Below are 14008 nucleotides of genomic sequence, written 5' to 3'. Positions count from 1 at the left end.
ATTTCCTCCATGTGTCCTCCCACCACATGAGATCATCTAGTACGCTCAGAATCCCTTTGAGAAGTGGAGCAGCTCTCTCACCTTTGTCCCCCACCCTAGGCACTAGTTAGCTAAACACAGCAACCTGTTCTTTCCCTGCTGGTTATCAGAGGACTGTAAAGCCTCTAAAACAGGCGTGGGGAACTCCAGGCCTCAAGGGCCAGTGTCCTGCAGGTTTTAGATGTGTCCTTGATCCAACGCAGCTGATTTAAATGGCTAAATTACCTCCTCAACGTGTCTTGAGGTTCTCCAATGAACTAATCATTTGATTCAGGTGTGTTGGCCCAGGGTGAAATCTAAAACCTGCAGGACACCGGCCCTTGTGTTCCCCACCCCTGCTCTAAAGCATCAGATACCTAACCCAAATGAAGTTCAGGTCAGTGTACTATGAAATCCATTCAGAATAGTTAAGAATGATTTGATTGCCTTTGGACCATTTGCCCGTGGTTGAGTCTGAATTAGAATTTATAGCCTCCCTGTATGCACTGCATATTTAATACCAGCTTTTAACGTATAGTTGTGACTCAGCTGATTTAAGAAAATGAGTACTGTAAGCAGACTTTTTCAGCAGGAGAAGAAACTGAAGAAACATTTCTCCTGCTGAAAACGCTACATCCAACAGATTCAGCTTTTTGGGATCAGTGAAAATGGTGATATTGTTGACTTGTTGGCTACAGTGCAGATCATATACTGTACTGTTGCATATGCTTACAGTGAACGGTAATGGACAAATTATTCCATACTTTTAGACTGTCATTACAAGAAACAGTTACATGCGAGTGTCTCACTCTCATCTCTGTGAATTACTGAGATTCTGCTTGTTGCTTGGTAACTGAAAAATAGTCCAACAAGACCATCTTTAAACCAATAAATATTTCTTTATATTTCTTTTTACAATTCAGTTTTTGACCCGATTAAACAAATGAACAAAAATGTGTTAATAATTATGCTTTAAAAGTTGTTACAAATACAGACTAGTTGTTCCCCTTATTTCTGGTCTATGTATCAAGTGTGTGATTTAAGTCCTGGCGGGACAAAAGACACTAAATTAACTTGAAGTGGTCACAGAGATATAAACAGTGCATCTACCACATGAACTGGTTAATCAGATTTTTTTCAAAACTGCCTAAAAGTTTAATGACTTTGCCCCAAAATACTCCTACCAGCATATATGCTAGGGCTGAACGATTATGGAAAATAATCTAATTGCGATTTTTTGCCCCAATATTGCGATTGCGATGCGATTATTTTTTAAGGTATTTGTCTTCTGTATTATTAAACAAAGACAAGCAATACATCATATAGTATGGCCAATACTATATTACATTAATTTTAAACTGTTCTTTCCTGGAAGACAGACCTCTGTTATGATGACATGAGGTGATGCATGAATTGATGACTGACATTTTTATTTAACTTCTTCAATCACAACAGTATATTTGAACATACACAATAGTTTATTTTTAGCTTACAAACATCTGAGCATAAAGTGCTGACAAGGAACCCTGGTGTAAACATTAAAATGAAAGTCAGTACAATGTGCAGATTGCAGAAATATACATAAAAAAAAAAATCAGTGGCTTTACCACACTCAGTTTTTCGACATCTGTGAACTACTAGACAGTCATTCAATTAAAAAATAATATTAAATAAATAAAACTAATAAATAAAAAATACACACATCTTACTGATCTCTGAAGTCAGTAACATTACACATAAAGTGCAAACATAATAGCAATTGTATAAACACACACACAAACACGCCTTTAAAGTTTAAAGGCGTGAAATTGGACGGTCTAGCCTTCTGATTAGCTAATCAGAAGGCTAGTTCTGATTAGCGTCACCGCTGTCTCGGTGGAGTTTAATAAACTCGGCCGTCTGCTTCTTGCTATCTAAAATATAACCAGACACTGGTGTAAATTCTCGACTGTCTCATACTTCTGTTTAATAAGTTTTCTGTTTGACGTTTAGTCAGCTGTGTGAAAACCAAGGAGGAACCCACCCGGGGGATTAATAAAGTTTTATTTTATCTAATCTAATAACTTTAATCTCAGCCAAACCGATTTACTCACGAACAAACAAAACACTGAAAAAAGCCCAACAATAACATTTTTAGGTTGTCTAAGTGACTTATATATTACGTTTAACCCGAGCAGCGAAACTCCGCGGTGATCTGAAAATGATGTGCCGGGAGTTGTGCCGTTCTCGGCCGCATCAGTAACCCTCGAGCTCCCGGCTAGCTGTCGAGCTGGTGGGTAGCAGACGCCTCTGAAAACGTCGAAGCACTTTTGCAAATATGGGATATCTTGATAAACCGAGCAGATATTTGATGTTTACACAACTACTTTCTCGCCTGAAAATATGTTAAAAGTTTATTTTGTGACCCAGAAAGATTAGTATGAGTAATTTTAAAACTTAGTAGCGGCCGCCATTGCTGGAAACTGGAGTTTGGCTGGGCCGCGCTATGAATTCTGGGATATGGTAGTAATTTGGACAGCCTTCGGCGCGTCGCTGTGACGTAATCGGTCTACAAATGCGGCCTCAGGAGGATGCAGCCCATGAATTGTATAATATAATCGCAGTATAATCGCAGCCTTTGCGGTTAGAAAATTGCACTTGATCATGTCGTGATATTATCGCAAATGCGATATATCGTTCAGCCCTAATATATGCTATTGCAAAATTCTCACACATTTAAATTTCTACTTAATGCTTTGAGTGCCTTGTCCATTGAATTGGCTTGATTTTCTGTATTTCCCAGAATGTCAAACTATTCATTTGACATAAATTATAAAGCTGTTACCCTTTTGCTATTCCTCTGCACAGAATAAATGGTTTAGGAGAAAGTGTCTGCATGTGCATCAACAAAAAAAACCTCTCTCCCATTATTGTATGCTGACTTGATGGCACTGCTGGAGGTGTGGAATATGGAAGGGCAGTGGGAAATTCATTTGGCTGGTCCATTAGAGCCTGAACAATCCAGTGTACCTGTTCACCTCTACACAATGCTGTCATTAGAACCAGAACAAAAGCAATCAGAAGACTGACAAGGTGTGCGGCGCCTACCACACACTCTGTGACAAATATGTTTAAATAATGAAGAAAAACCTGTTAAATAAGGCTAATTAAATTAACACTCAACACCTGTGAAGCAGCATATAAATAATTGTCTAAATAAAAAAGGAAGCAACGGATATTAAAGCAGTTAGGCTGTACTGTGAATAAAAACAGAAGCAAGATGATTGAGAGAATAACTTCTGTGGCTGATGACAAAAATGTCCCCGGTGCCATTGTTCAGTGCAGGAATTAGAGCAGAAGGGGAAACTGGATCTTTTAAAAACACACAAGACATTAATGGATCCGTGGGCTAATGGCCACCATTCATCCACGCATCCATTTCTTAACTGCTTATCCATTTCAGGGTCACAGGGTGGGCGGGAGCCTAACCCAGGTGTCAACCACTTTCCAGGGTTTTTTTTGTATGTGGTTAATTTATCTGGCACGTGTGTGTGTGTGTGTGTGTGTGTGTGTGTGTGTGTGTGTGTGTGTGTGTGTGTGTGTGTGTGTGTGTGTGTGTGTGTGTGTGTGTTAACCTAACTCTAATTGTACTGTATGATTTTTAGCTGAAAGTTTGATATCACATAAAAACGCAAGAATCTCCTCATTAGCACATTGTGATGCTGCAAATTACCTAAGATGAACTCTGAATTTTAATATGATAAAATTTGGGAGAGCACTTATCCCACTCTGTTAAAAACTGGCCTGCAGTAGATGACGAAGTTATGCATGTAAAGCTACAGGGAGGGCAACCACTCAAAATGTGTTGATAGGAATTATCTCACAGAGACTTTGAAATGCTGATATCAGTACTTTTTAAAAAGTCATCCATTAGCAACATTTATAAATGAACAGCCTCTCTAATATTTTATTTTTCAATTATGTGTAAAAAGTATTTTGACTATTAGCTGGTCTGAACTTAAATTACAACAGGGGTGGAGGATTTATGTAGCATAAGGTACAATAAAGGAAAATCAACCTAAGAATAAAAAGCACGTGCAGTCCCACTTACAGAGTGACATCTGGTCATCCTAATGTTAATTCAACAAGACTCGTTTCTTGTTAGAGTATTGTAATTTTTTCCCCCGGTTCTTTTGATGCCAAAACGTACTTAGTAACTGTTTACCAACCTTCATTTCAAAACTGAAAATGGGATTTTTAAAAGCTATCAAACCCAGTCACCACATTGGTTAGTTAGCACTATAAATCTTCATTATCTCTACAAATTAGGCGTCGCTTACACTAAGAACAATAAATATAACAGATGTATCATACATTTATGGTTTAATCTCAAACTGTTTCAGCATCACCATCACTGAAGTCATCTGAGTGTGTTTATATGACTATGAAGTGTAACATTTTGATATGTTGATTCATGCTGACATGCATTTGTTTCATAAAAAAATGTCTCTCTTATTCATTATTTCTACTTAATACTAATGATGATAAACTACTTTCAAAAGAGCCGGTATTTAGAGCCAGTTTTAATAATGGCACTTGTTATCAGTGTAGCAGATTTGAAAAACAAGTGGCTGATGTCAGTGGTATGTACAGTAAGTACAAGGCAGGAATGTGCACCGCAAGATCTCTTGTTATAACTCTTTAGTCCACACTTCACACTGTGAACATGAATCACTGAGTGTCTAACTTGGCCTTAAAAGACTCTGAGAGCGCCGGAATGAATGATGAAAATCCCCAAAGTGACTAGCAGCAGGACATAAACTAGAAACTGTAAAAATTGTTTGTTTCTTGCAAGGAAAAACAAAGGTTTAGTCAGATTGTGTCAAAGCGCTATACATGGACTTGGCATCTTACCAAACACTAGTAATTAAAAAACGCAATAAGTTACTATCACTGCTAAATTATATTTTTGTTTTTAAAACAGCAGCTAATGAATATTTTCCTGCATATACGGGACTTTTATTGACTTTCATTAAGAATACAAAACGACAGAGACTCCACAGCAAACTAGAGAATGTCATACAGTGGCCTGTTTTATGTTTGATACATTAAAATGTTATAGAGACAATAAAGTAACTGTAAACATACTGTATTGTGTAAGTGTTTTTGAGCATAAATGTTAACTGCATTGCTGCAATTTGGCAAAAACGATTATCTTTACAGACTATTATTAGTGCCAAAACATATTTCTGGGCTCATAATTCCTGATGAAAGCTTGCCTTAGTTAGTCCTGCGTCTGGTTCGGGTTTTGGGGGTAATTATATGACAGTACAGCTCAGCCCAACTACTTTCTAGCCTGGAGGAAGCACAATCACTGCTCACTGTAGTTTCCTGTCCAACAGCAGGAGCAGAAGTCTGAGTCAAGTAGGCTATAGAAGGAGTCAGGAGGCGAAACGGGTTGCACGAAGCGGGTACTCAATTTAAGATTGTAAATAAGTTTGGTAAGGTGGTGCAGAAACGCAGTAGAAAGCGAGGAAACCTGCAGCGCAGACAAAGAGATTTCAGCCTTGCAGCGTTAAACCTCCCAACATCTGGTTTGGAGGACGGGGCGAGCAGGAGTGAGAAAGTTTAGAGGCGGAGAGAGAATTATCTCCGCTGGCGAAAATGCTCTGAATTTGGAGTTTAGTTTACCTGCATGAGCCATAGACAGACTTGGTGTTCGTGTGAAGTGACAAGAGTTTGGGGGGGGAGATTGGATTGGAAGAGGGCTTGAAGTCCACCTGGAGCGACCAGAAAATGAATTAGTTCAAAGGCCCAGTTGCAAAGAGTTCCAGCCAGAAAGAAGGTAAGAAGTTTTTTCCTGCGGTGTTATTGTTGTCAAAGTAAGTTGCATTTAGATTTTTCAGCCGCACTAACTCAGGCAGAGAAATTATCCTCACGCTGGAGCGGAGCTTGCTCTGAGCATGCAGAGACTCGTGTCGAAGATAACCAGAGCACGTCCGTCATTAGCTATCACTCATATTTGCGTTCATGTTCAATATTTCAGTCTGAATTTATTATGGAAAATGACACTTTATTATTGTTATAAAAAGCTCGCTACAAGTATACATGTTTCAGCTAGCTCTTGGTGAGCGTGCGCTGCAGTGACTTTTCTCTTTTCCCGAAACTTCTTCAAACTTTGTGGCCATGCCGTTTAAAACACTGAGAAACTCACCCGTGGGGGTGGGTGGTTGATGGTGAAGCTTACCAAACTCTGCTTCTTCGAACTTTTTTTTTCGCTCTAAAACTTGGCAAAGGTGGTCAAAACTTTTTGGGAGGCAGCGAGTGCGGAGCGAGCGAGCTACGGGAGCGCGCAAACAGCTGCCCAGCTGAGTTACTTTGGCAGGAAAAGCGCGTGCCCAAACTGGCACGTGAGGTATACGCTGAACTTCCCGATAATGATTTACAAAACTTGCTCCGATGGTCGAGGGCTCTCAAAAACGCGTCTTTTACTTTAAACAAGGAGCAAGTGTAAGCAGTAAGTGCGGTGTTATTGGTTTCCGAGATTTGTATACATGTAGTATGATAATTTGTATTTGTAAAATAGAAATTATGTCTGTTTTCATGAATAAGTTATTTGACTTATACGACTTTTTTTGTTCTTGACCTATTCCTGTCTCTCTACCTCACGTTGCAGTGTTGAAGTGGCTTACAGTGTTATATATAAATAAATACTTGTTACTGTCAAAGCATACTTTGAAGACGTTATTTAAAGCAGGCTGTTATTAGACGTTTCCTTTGTAAACACGCACTGCTTCCTGTGGTGAGGATCCTGCCAAAAGGCGCTGATGGTGGTTCAGCAGTACCTGTAGTCTGTTAGCTTCTTGCTCATATCAAAAAGAAAACGAGAAATCTTCCACATGACTCATCTCTATGAAATTCTTTTTTGGGCTATCTCGTCTCCCTGCTTCAGGCTCAGTCACCTCCTCCCTAAAGAGCCAGGCCTACGCCCATGGATGAGGAGAGGAGTGCCGCTGCCATTTCGCGAGAGCCACCTAACGATGGAGACCCCGGTTTGCCAGCTCCACAACCAAGTTTGCAAACAAGCTCAAACGCAGAGAGAGAAAACAGCTGTCCGAGCCCACAGCCCTGCCCTGGTGATGGTAAGAAAGAGGTTGTTGGGGGAAAAAACAAAAGAGAAAAAAAGAAACATAAACATACTCCATGCGTGCCACGAAGGCCCAGTGTTTACAATAACCAATGTTGTCATCTTTGTGGAGGCGGAGTTTGAAAGTAGTGAAAAAGTGAGTTAGTTATTAAAGAGATTAGCCATTTGGTATGAAAACAATGGAGCACGATTATTTGAGAGTGAAGCTTCACCATTTACTTTCATGCATGTGAAGCTTGTTATGTTAGTAGGTCATCCAGAGTGTGTTTGACTGTACAGTAGAACTATTGTAATACAGTTTTCTGAAAACAACATTGGAATGGATTTATTCACCCCAGCGAAAGTGTAATATAGGTTGATGTGAGTTCTCTAAAGTGGAAAAGTCTTGAGTCACTGTGGTGTTTAAAAGTTTGAGACTGAGTAATTAATAATCTCTAATGGTAGACTCAGGAGGGGGCTACACTGTAGGAACTCACACTTTATCCTGGGAAAACCACTGTGTGTTTTTGCTGGATGTTACTGAGATTTATAAGGTCAAAAGCCTTCTTAATGACACAACTGTTGTGTAGTCAGGTAATTGCTGAGACTGGTCCGAGGAGGGGCCGTGCTCTTGGGTGATCTGAGTGGTCAGGACTGATTCAGCGCTATGGAACACTTAAATGGCACAATTAGGCTCCTGGGAATTTGGGAATGAACCTGTGACCCTTTGGCTTTGAGAGATCGGTCATGCTCAGAGGTAACTGACACAGAGGCGGGGAGAGGAAGATGTGGACTCAGCTTCGGGCTGTTTTCATGTGAATGACTCATGCAGAATGAGCCAAAATTACTTCAGTCTCCTCAAGCTTCAATGGGAAAACAACAGCACTGAGTGTACGTAGATCAGAGCGCAGGTTCTATGGGGTAATTAGGGTAGGTGTGGTTAACAGTTAGGGTAGTGTGCAGAGATTTAAGTGCCTTGTGGCCATGGGAACCAGCCACAAAATTGCTTAATAGTTGATGAAAATGTTTTATTTCCTTTTATTTTTTCTGTCTATTTTTTGAAATTCAAGTCCAGACACAACTCTTATCATTACTGTGTTTAACATCAACACACACATCTCCGTTCAATGCTACATTGTGGTTAACCATGACTATAAGTACAGCATCATTTTTAATGATAACTCTTGGAGAGTTTGAGAGTTATTAAATTGAAGGTTTGTGCCCAAACATGTTCTCCCGGCTGTGCTGACTTTACCTCTGTTTGCTCATCAGGAAGCCAGCACAAAGTGTAAATGATCCTTCTTCTGCTAAAGATAAGCTTCTTTTGGCCGTCTGGTCTGTGTGTTTGAGCAGGTTTAAGTTATATAGGTTCAGGCTACTGCTGAGAGCAACAAGGTCATCCTTTTAGCTCTGTTGGACCTTTACCTATCCCTTTGCATCAAGAGTGGGCTGCTTTGCAACACCACAACAGAAACATGGGGCGGTTGCACACATGCGCTGTATCCTTGAGCCTTTCTAGACATTACTCAACAGAGTTGCATGCGAGAAAGTAAATGTCTGAAGCGGATGATTGGACATCAAACCGTTTTTAACCTTCCAGCATTCCATTTCAAAGACCGTGGGAATTTACAGTGAGCGAGTAGATGTCCTGTGACCTGTCCGCTGGATGCTCTTTTAAGAAAGCTCCCTTGACTAAACAAAACAGAGAATTTCCAGAAGTAAGACTGTCTCATGCAGTCAATCTTCTATTGTATGTTACATGCAGGAGTAGTCAGTTTTCCAGAGATCGTGTGCAAAATCAGCCATGTATATTTTTAATTTAGGCTTCAAAGAAAGATTTGACCACTGGTCCATAATTAGAATGGGGGTAACAGCTTCTAGGATGGCATCCTCTGTTCCTGTGAGAGGTACTTAACCAGCATAACTGATGATGTGAGTTTTAGTCTCTTTACCTTTTTTCTTTTTTTTTTGCCTGTCCCGTTTGGTTCTTTAGCGTCAGAATTGTTGTCTGAAGGCCAACAAAGATACCCAATGGTATCTTTGTCTCTTTACCTGCTCCTTACTAGCCTAAAAATTGTATTGAATTGACTGCTTTGCATATTTTTCACAGATGCGTCAGTATCAGATGTGTTTTTTGCTGCTTTAGCTAGGTAGGAAGCTAGCTTTGAGAGATGGCATCCCCATTCTCATTGTTGTCTTCTGAGCACCGATTAGCATTGATTCAAAGGTGCTGCGCTGCATTCATTTCTGAACACTTTTACCAAGTTATGCAGATAAGACCCTTCACAGTTAAAAAAAAAGCAATAATTAAATTGAGAACAATTGATGCTTTGCCACAATATTTAGCACTCCTGTCTTCCAATATTAAAACAGTCTGATTATCTGAAGGTGAATGAAGCTCTCTCAGTCATCACTTGTCCATAAACTTGCGTTATGTGCGTGTTAAAATACATGTTCTTCTTGTTGTTGTGAGTAAGGCTCTCTCTCAGGCATGAAGATGCAGTGAAGGAGCCTTTTCTTACCACATCTGAGGCTTTCTAACCACTAGGAGTTCTTGCACTCTATTTTTTCTTCCTTTCTTCTGTAATCTTTACCCGATTCTCTGCCATTGTTTTCTTGGTTCTTTCTCTTTGTTCCCTGCCTGCATGAAGGATGAACTGCAGCCTTTTTTATAGTGAAATTACAATTTTAACAAATGTTATTTGAGATTTCAAATAGCTATCAGCGTCTTAAGATGCTGGAATTTACAGTTTAAGATGACTTCCATTGTTTTTCCAGCATTGATGGAAACAATGGAAAGCAATTTCAATCAGCTGTAGTTAGTTAATGTTTGACGTTATGACCAAGCAAAATGAAAATCTTGGCATTTATTTGACTGCATTGATCTCTGTGGGACAGAGTTTAAGCTCACTCAAGATTGGTGAATGGGTATAAGAGAAAAACAACTTGTGTGGTTTTTTTTATGTTGAAAAGCAAAATAAGAAAACACCAGTGTTATTGTGTCATTCGCATATAAACAGCAGAATATCATAGTTCTAACCTTATTCTACTCTGGCAGTTGCTTTGAATTATGACCTTCAGGCTTTCAAAGTGTGAGGTACTTCTTGTGTCAGCCTGTGAGTTGTCATAGAGTTTGCTGTCATCATCTGGGTATAGAACTACAGTGCTTAGTCCAATGCAACAATAAATTTGAATACCTTTAAAAAAGCCACGTGAGGCTATATTACCGCAAACAGATTAGATTTTTACTAAAATGATTTACTCTTTCTTTTTCTGTATTTTATTTTTTTAGTTAACATGATTGATAAAATTCTAATTTAACTGAATGTTTACTATGGATCAACATCCAGCAAGTGGCTACCTTTGCATAAAGATAGGAACAAGAGTGTAACAGCTTGCCTGACTCTGTCCAGACATGACAAACGTGCAGTCCCAGCAATTTGCAAATGAACTGAAGACTGAAGTATTAAATCGTGCCTGTTGTTGACTGTTGCTACACGTAATAACAAGCAACTGCTTCATTTATTAATTTATTTCTTGGGGGGTGGGGTGCTTGCAGATACAATTTTTGTCAACATCTGCACATCAAAAAAGCTTGATGAAAGCAAGCAAGTGACCACCTTCTTCATCCTATGCCTCTTCAGCCTTTGTGATCAGCCTGGTGCTCTCTTCTGTAAAATGCACCTTCTGTGTCACAGTCTAACCTGTTTCTACCTATTATTTCATCTCTCTGTCTCATACACTAACTCATTCTCTTTGCCCGCGTGTGTAGATGCTATTTTCCTGCTTGTCCTTTTTTAGTCCTTGAGGTTTGTTGAGGCTTGTGTCTAATTTGGTTTCTCACAGAGATTGAAATAAACTCAGAGCAGTTTGAGGCATTTTTATGGCGTTTTTGACCAACGAAAATGAGCGTGCTTTATTTTACTTTACTACCTCACAAACATTTGAGAATGGCTCATTGCTGCTGCTCTGGTGGCCTGCGCTCTTTCTGTTTCTCACACTAATGATTTACTATAGCACTTTCTTTAAATCGTAATCAATCCTGTTGTACAGATAATGTCATCGTGGTATGAGATCACAAATTACAAATTTGAACAAGGGGCTTTTTATTGTGTATGTGTATGTGTATATATATATGTATATGTATGTATATATGTATGTATGTATGTAGCACGATCTGATATTGTCGTGTTGGTGTTGTTCCCAGATCATCATACTAAATGTTGTTCCAGGATCAACATTGCAAGTGACCAATCAGAATGTTGTGACGTCATACTTTTGCGACTTCGGGAAAAACCGCCGTAAAACAAAAAACTGTACTTAAGCTGCGAGAAACAGTCTCTGTCCGCCGATCAACGGACCCTGACCCTAACCCTTTAATAAATGGTAAGCAGAATTGATATTGTCCTTGCAACATTGGAATTTCATAAATGCACGAATGGCTTGGCGCGCAAAAGAATAATGTCACAAGAATGTGATTGGTCAGTTGCAATGTTGAACCTGGAACAACATTTTCATGATGATGTGGGAACAACACCAACAACACGACGATATCAGATCATCCATGTATATATATATATATATATATATATATATATATATATATATATGTGTGTGTGTGTGTGTGTGTGTGTGTGTGTGTGTGTTATGATGCTTGTTTTGTAAGTAATGGTATTATTTATAGTTAAATAGATATTAAAGCAGTTTATGCTTGAAGTCAGGTCACTACCACACAATGAGCATACAGTGTCCTCAGTTATCATTATTCCTCTCTCAGGTTTTTTCACATTTCTCTATTTGCCTCCATCATGAACTCTGTGCTGAAGGACGACTCACTTGTTAAAATGCATCTGGAGGAGAGATGAGTTGTCAGACGACTGATAATCAAGGGAACACAGGTATATTCTTTGTGCGTTATTACCCATTTTCCAAGAAACAGTCATGGGTAAAAACACATGACCCCTGCTTACTAGGGGTGCAACGATACACAAAATTCACGGTTCGGTTCGGTTCGATACTTTGGTGTCACGGTTCAATATTTTTTCGATACAAAAAAAATGTTCATGCCTTTTTAATTTGTCATTTATTAAAATTATAAATATATATTTTAACTCAAAAGTACAGTTTTTAAATTTAACCCTAACCCTTGTGCGTGTTTTTTATTTTGACAGCGAATGCGCACCTGCGGACCACTTATGTGCAGCCCTGGTTATTTAGCTCATCATATCGCAGCCACAGAAATTCTTTTGTCCATGAAACCATAAAGCTGCACTTTCTTTTTGCCTTATAGTCTGATTTGTCATAACTTCTCCGTTTTGTGGTAAGCTTTTCTTTGGCTGTCACTTCTTCACCCTGACCTGTCTTATTTGGCTCAGCAGAACTAAAATATATATCCTGCTGCTTTTACACACGCACTCACATAAGCTCAGCGATTCTCTGCGCGATCAACCTCTCACATGTTTAAGCTGCGGGAGATTTCACTTGTCATGTTTGCATAGTAAGCTAACAATTAATAAGACGATGTCAGAGGAATTGGTGCACAAATTATCATCACTCACAGATCAGTGCTGTCGCTCTCTATACACAGTTCGCGCGATTGCAAAGTGAAAGCAAAAAAACAAGAGCAAATTCAAACGCGACTTCAATATGTCACATATTGACAGTGGCTCACCGATGCCAATGACATAATTACCCAGCTACATTTCCGAAAGAATGCAAAAGCATTGACATATATTTTTCCTTCCTACAATAGCCCGACGGGCAGGGAAGAGATAGATTTTGGTAGCCCGACTGAAAAAAATCGCTAGCTCCAGGACGTTGGGCTAGCGATATTGCGAGCCCTGTATCTGATTGAGGAATCACTCATCTTTGGAAAAGAGAGTTTATTACAGAGAAATGTCTCTTTCCAAAATAAAAGCTATACTATCCGCTTCTTCTGGGCTATATTCTCAGCAGCATATTAAACATATAAGGAGAATCATGTGCTAACAGCTGTCTAAATGACTCGGCTAAAGTTAGTAGCATGCTTGCTTGTTTTTTTTCTGCTTCCACTTGTCTTTGCACTAGGATGATGTCGGCGTAAATGTGCAGTCATATTCGTTGTGTTCCCACTAGTGCTTTCAGGTTAATCTCGTTGAAATGACCTTAACGCCACTATACGGCAAATCTCCGTTAACGAGCTACCGCCGATCGCCCTGTGCATGGGGCTGGACGGCCAACACGTTAACGAGCTAACTGCGCTAACACACTAGTTCCCACCCATGTAATTGAGCATTGCATGGCACATCCAACATACTGTTTTACTTTAGTCCATGACTCGCTTACCTTCAGGGTCATACGTCACATGAAAACCAAAATAATTCCAAACGCCAGATCTGAATGAGGGTGGGGGAGGTCCATGTTGTAAGGAGAGCTCAACTTCTGTCTCACTAGCTTGCCCTGCGCTCTTCCTTCTGACGATGCTGTCTGTGTTGAGCGCTCAGTGAATCTGCGTTCGACTACTCCGCCTAGGCTGCACTGTCGACCCTAGGCGGAGTAGTCGAACGCAGATTCACTGAGCGCTCAACACAGACAGCATCGTCAGAAGGAAAGTTGATAAAATAAATTACAAATTTTGTATTGTTCGATACATATGCGTACCGAACCGAAATCACTGTATCGAACGGTTCAATATCGATACGAATATCGTTGCACCCCTACTGCTTACATGTGACAAAAAAAAGATCTACAGAAATGTTCTTTCTATCTTTATTTAAGGCAATTGGCTTTGTAACTTTCTTACTTTCTCTGTTTGTTTGTGTGTTAGTTTAAAAAAAAAATCAAATCGTATTGTAGTAAGCTGTCACATTGCACAGTGGTGTGAACTAAAAGTAGGCTTGAATTTTA

At 39.6% G+C, this 14008-nt stretch overlaps 1 protein-coding gene across 2 annotated transcripts in view; it reads left to right on the top strand.

Moving 5' to 3' along the window:
- Nucleotides 1–5381: 5381 nt before the first annotated feature.
- mdfi (MyoD family inhibitor) overlaps nt 5382–14008 on the top strand; it is a 32202-nt gene continuing 23575 nt past the window's right edge. Inside the window, exons 1-2 of one of the 2 annotated variants that reach the window (XM_080890538.1) lie at nt 5382–5842; nt 6950–7139. In XM_080890538.1, the coding sequence (XP_080746664.1) occupies nt 6989–7139 (151 nt within the window). In that variant the 5' untranslated portion in view covers nt 5382–5842; nt 6950–6988. Of the gene's footprint in view, nt 5843–6419; nt 6515–6949; nt 7140–14008 lie in introns of those variants that run through there. The other variant, XM_080890539.1, reaches the window with a different exon arrangement.

This window comes from Rhamphochromis sp. 'chilingali' (genome assembly GCF_963969265.1).
Source record: "Rhamphochromis sp. 'chilingali' genome assembly, chromosome: 9".
Taxonomy (NCBI): domain Eukaryota; kingdom Metazoa; phylum Chordata; class Actinopteri; order Cichliformes; family Cichlidae; genus Rhamphochromis; species Rhamphochromis sp. 'chilingali'.
This window is presented reverse-complemented; position numbering and strand designations above follow the sequence as displayed.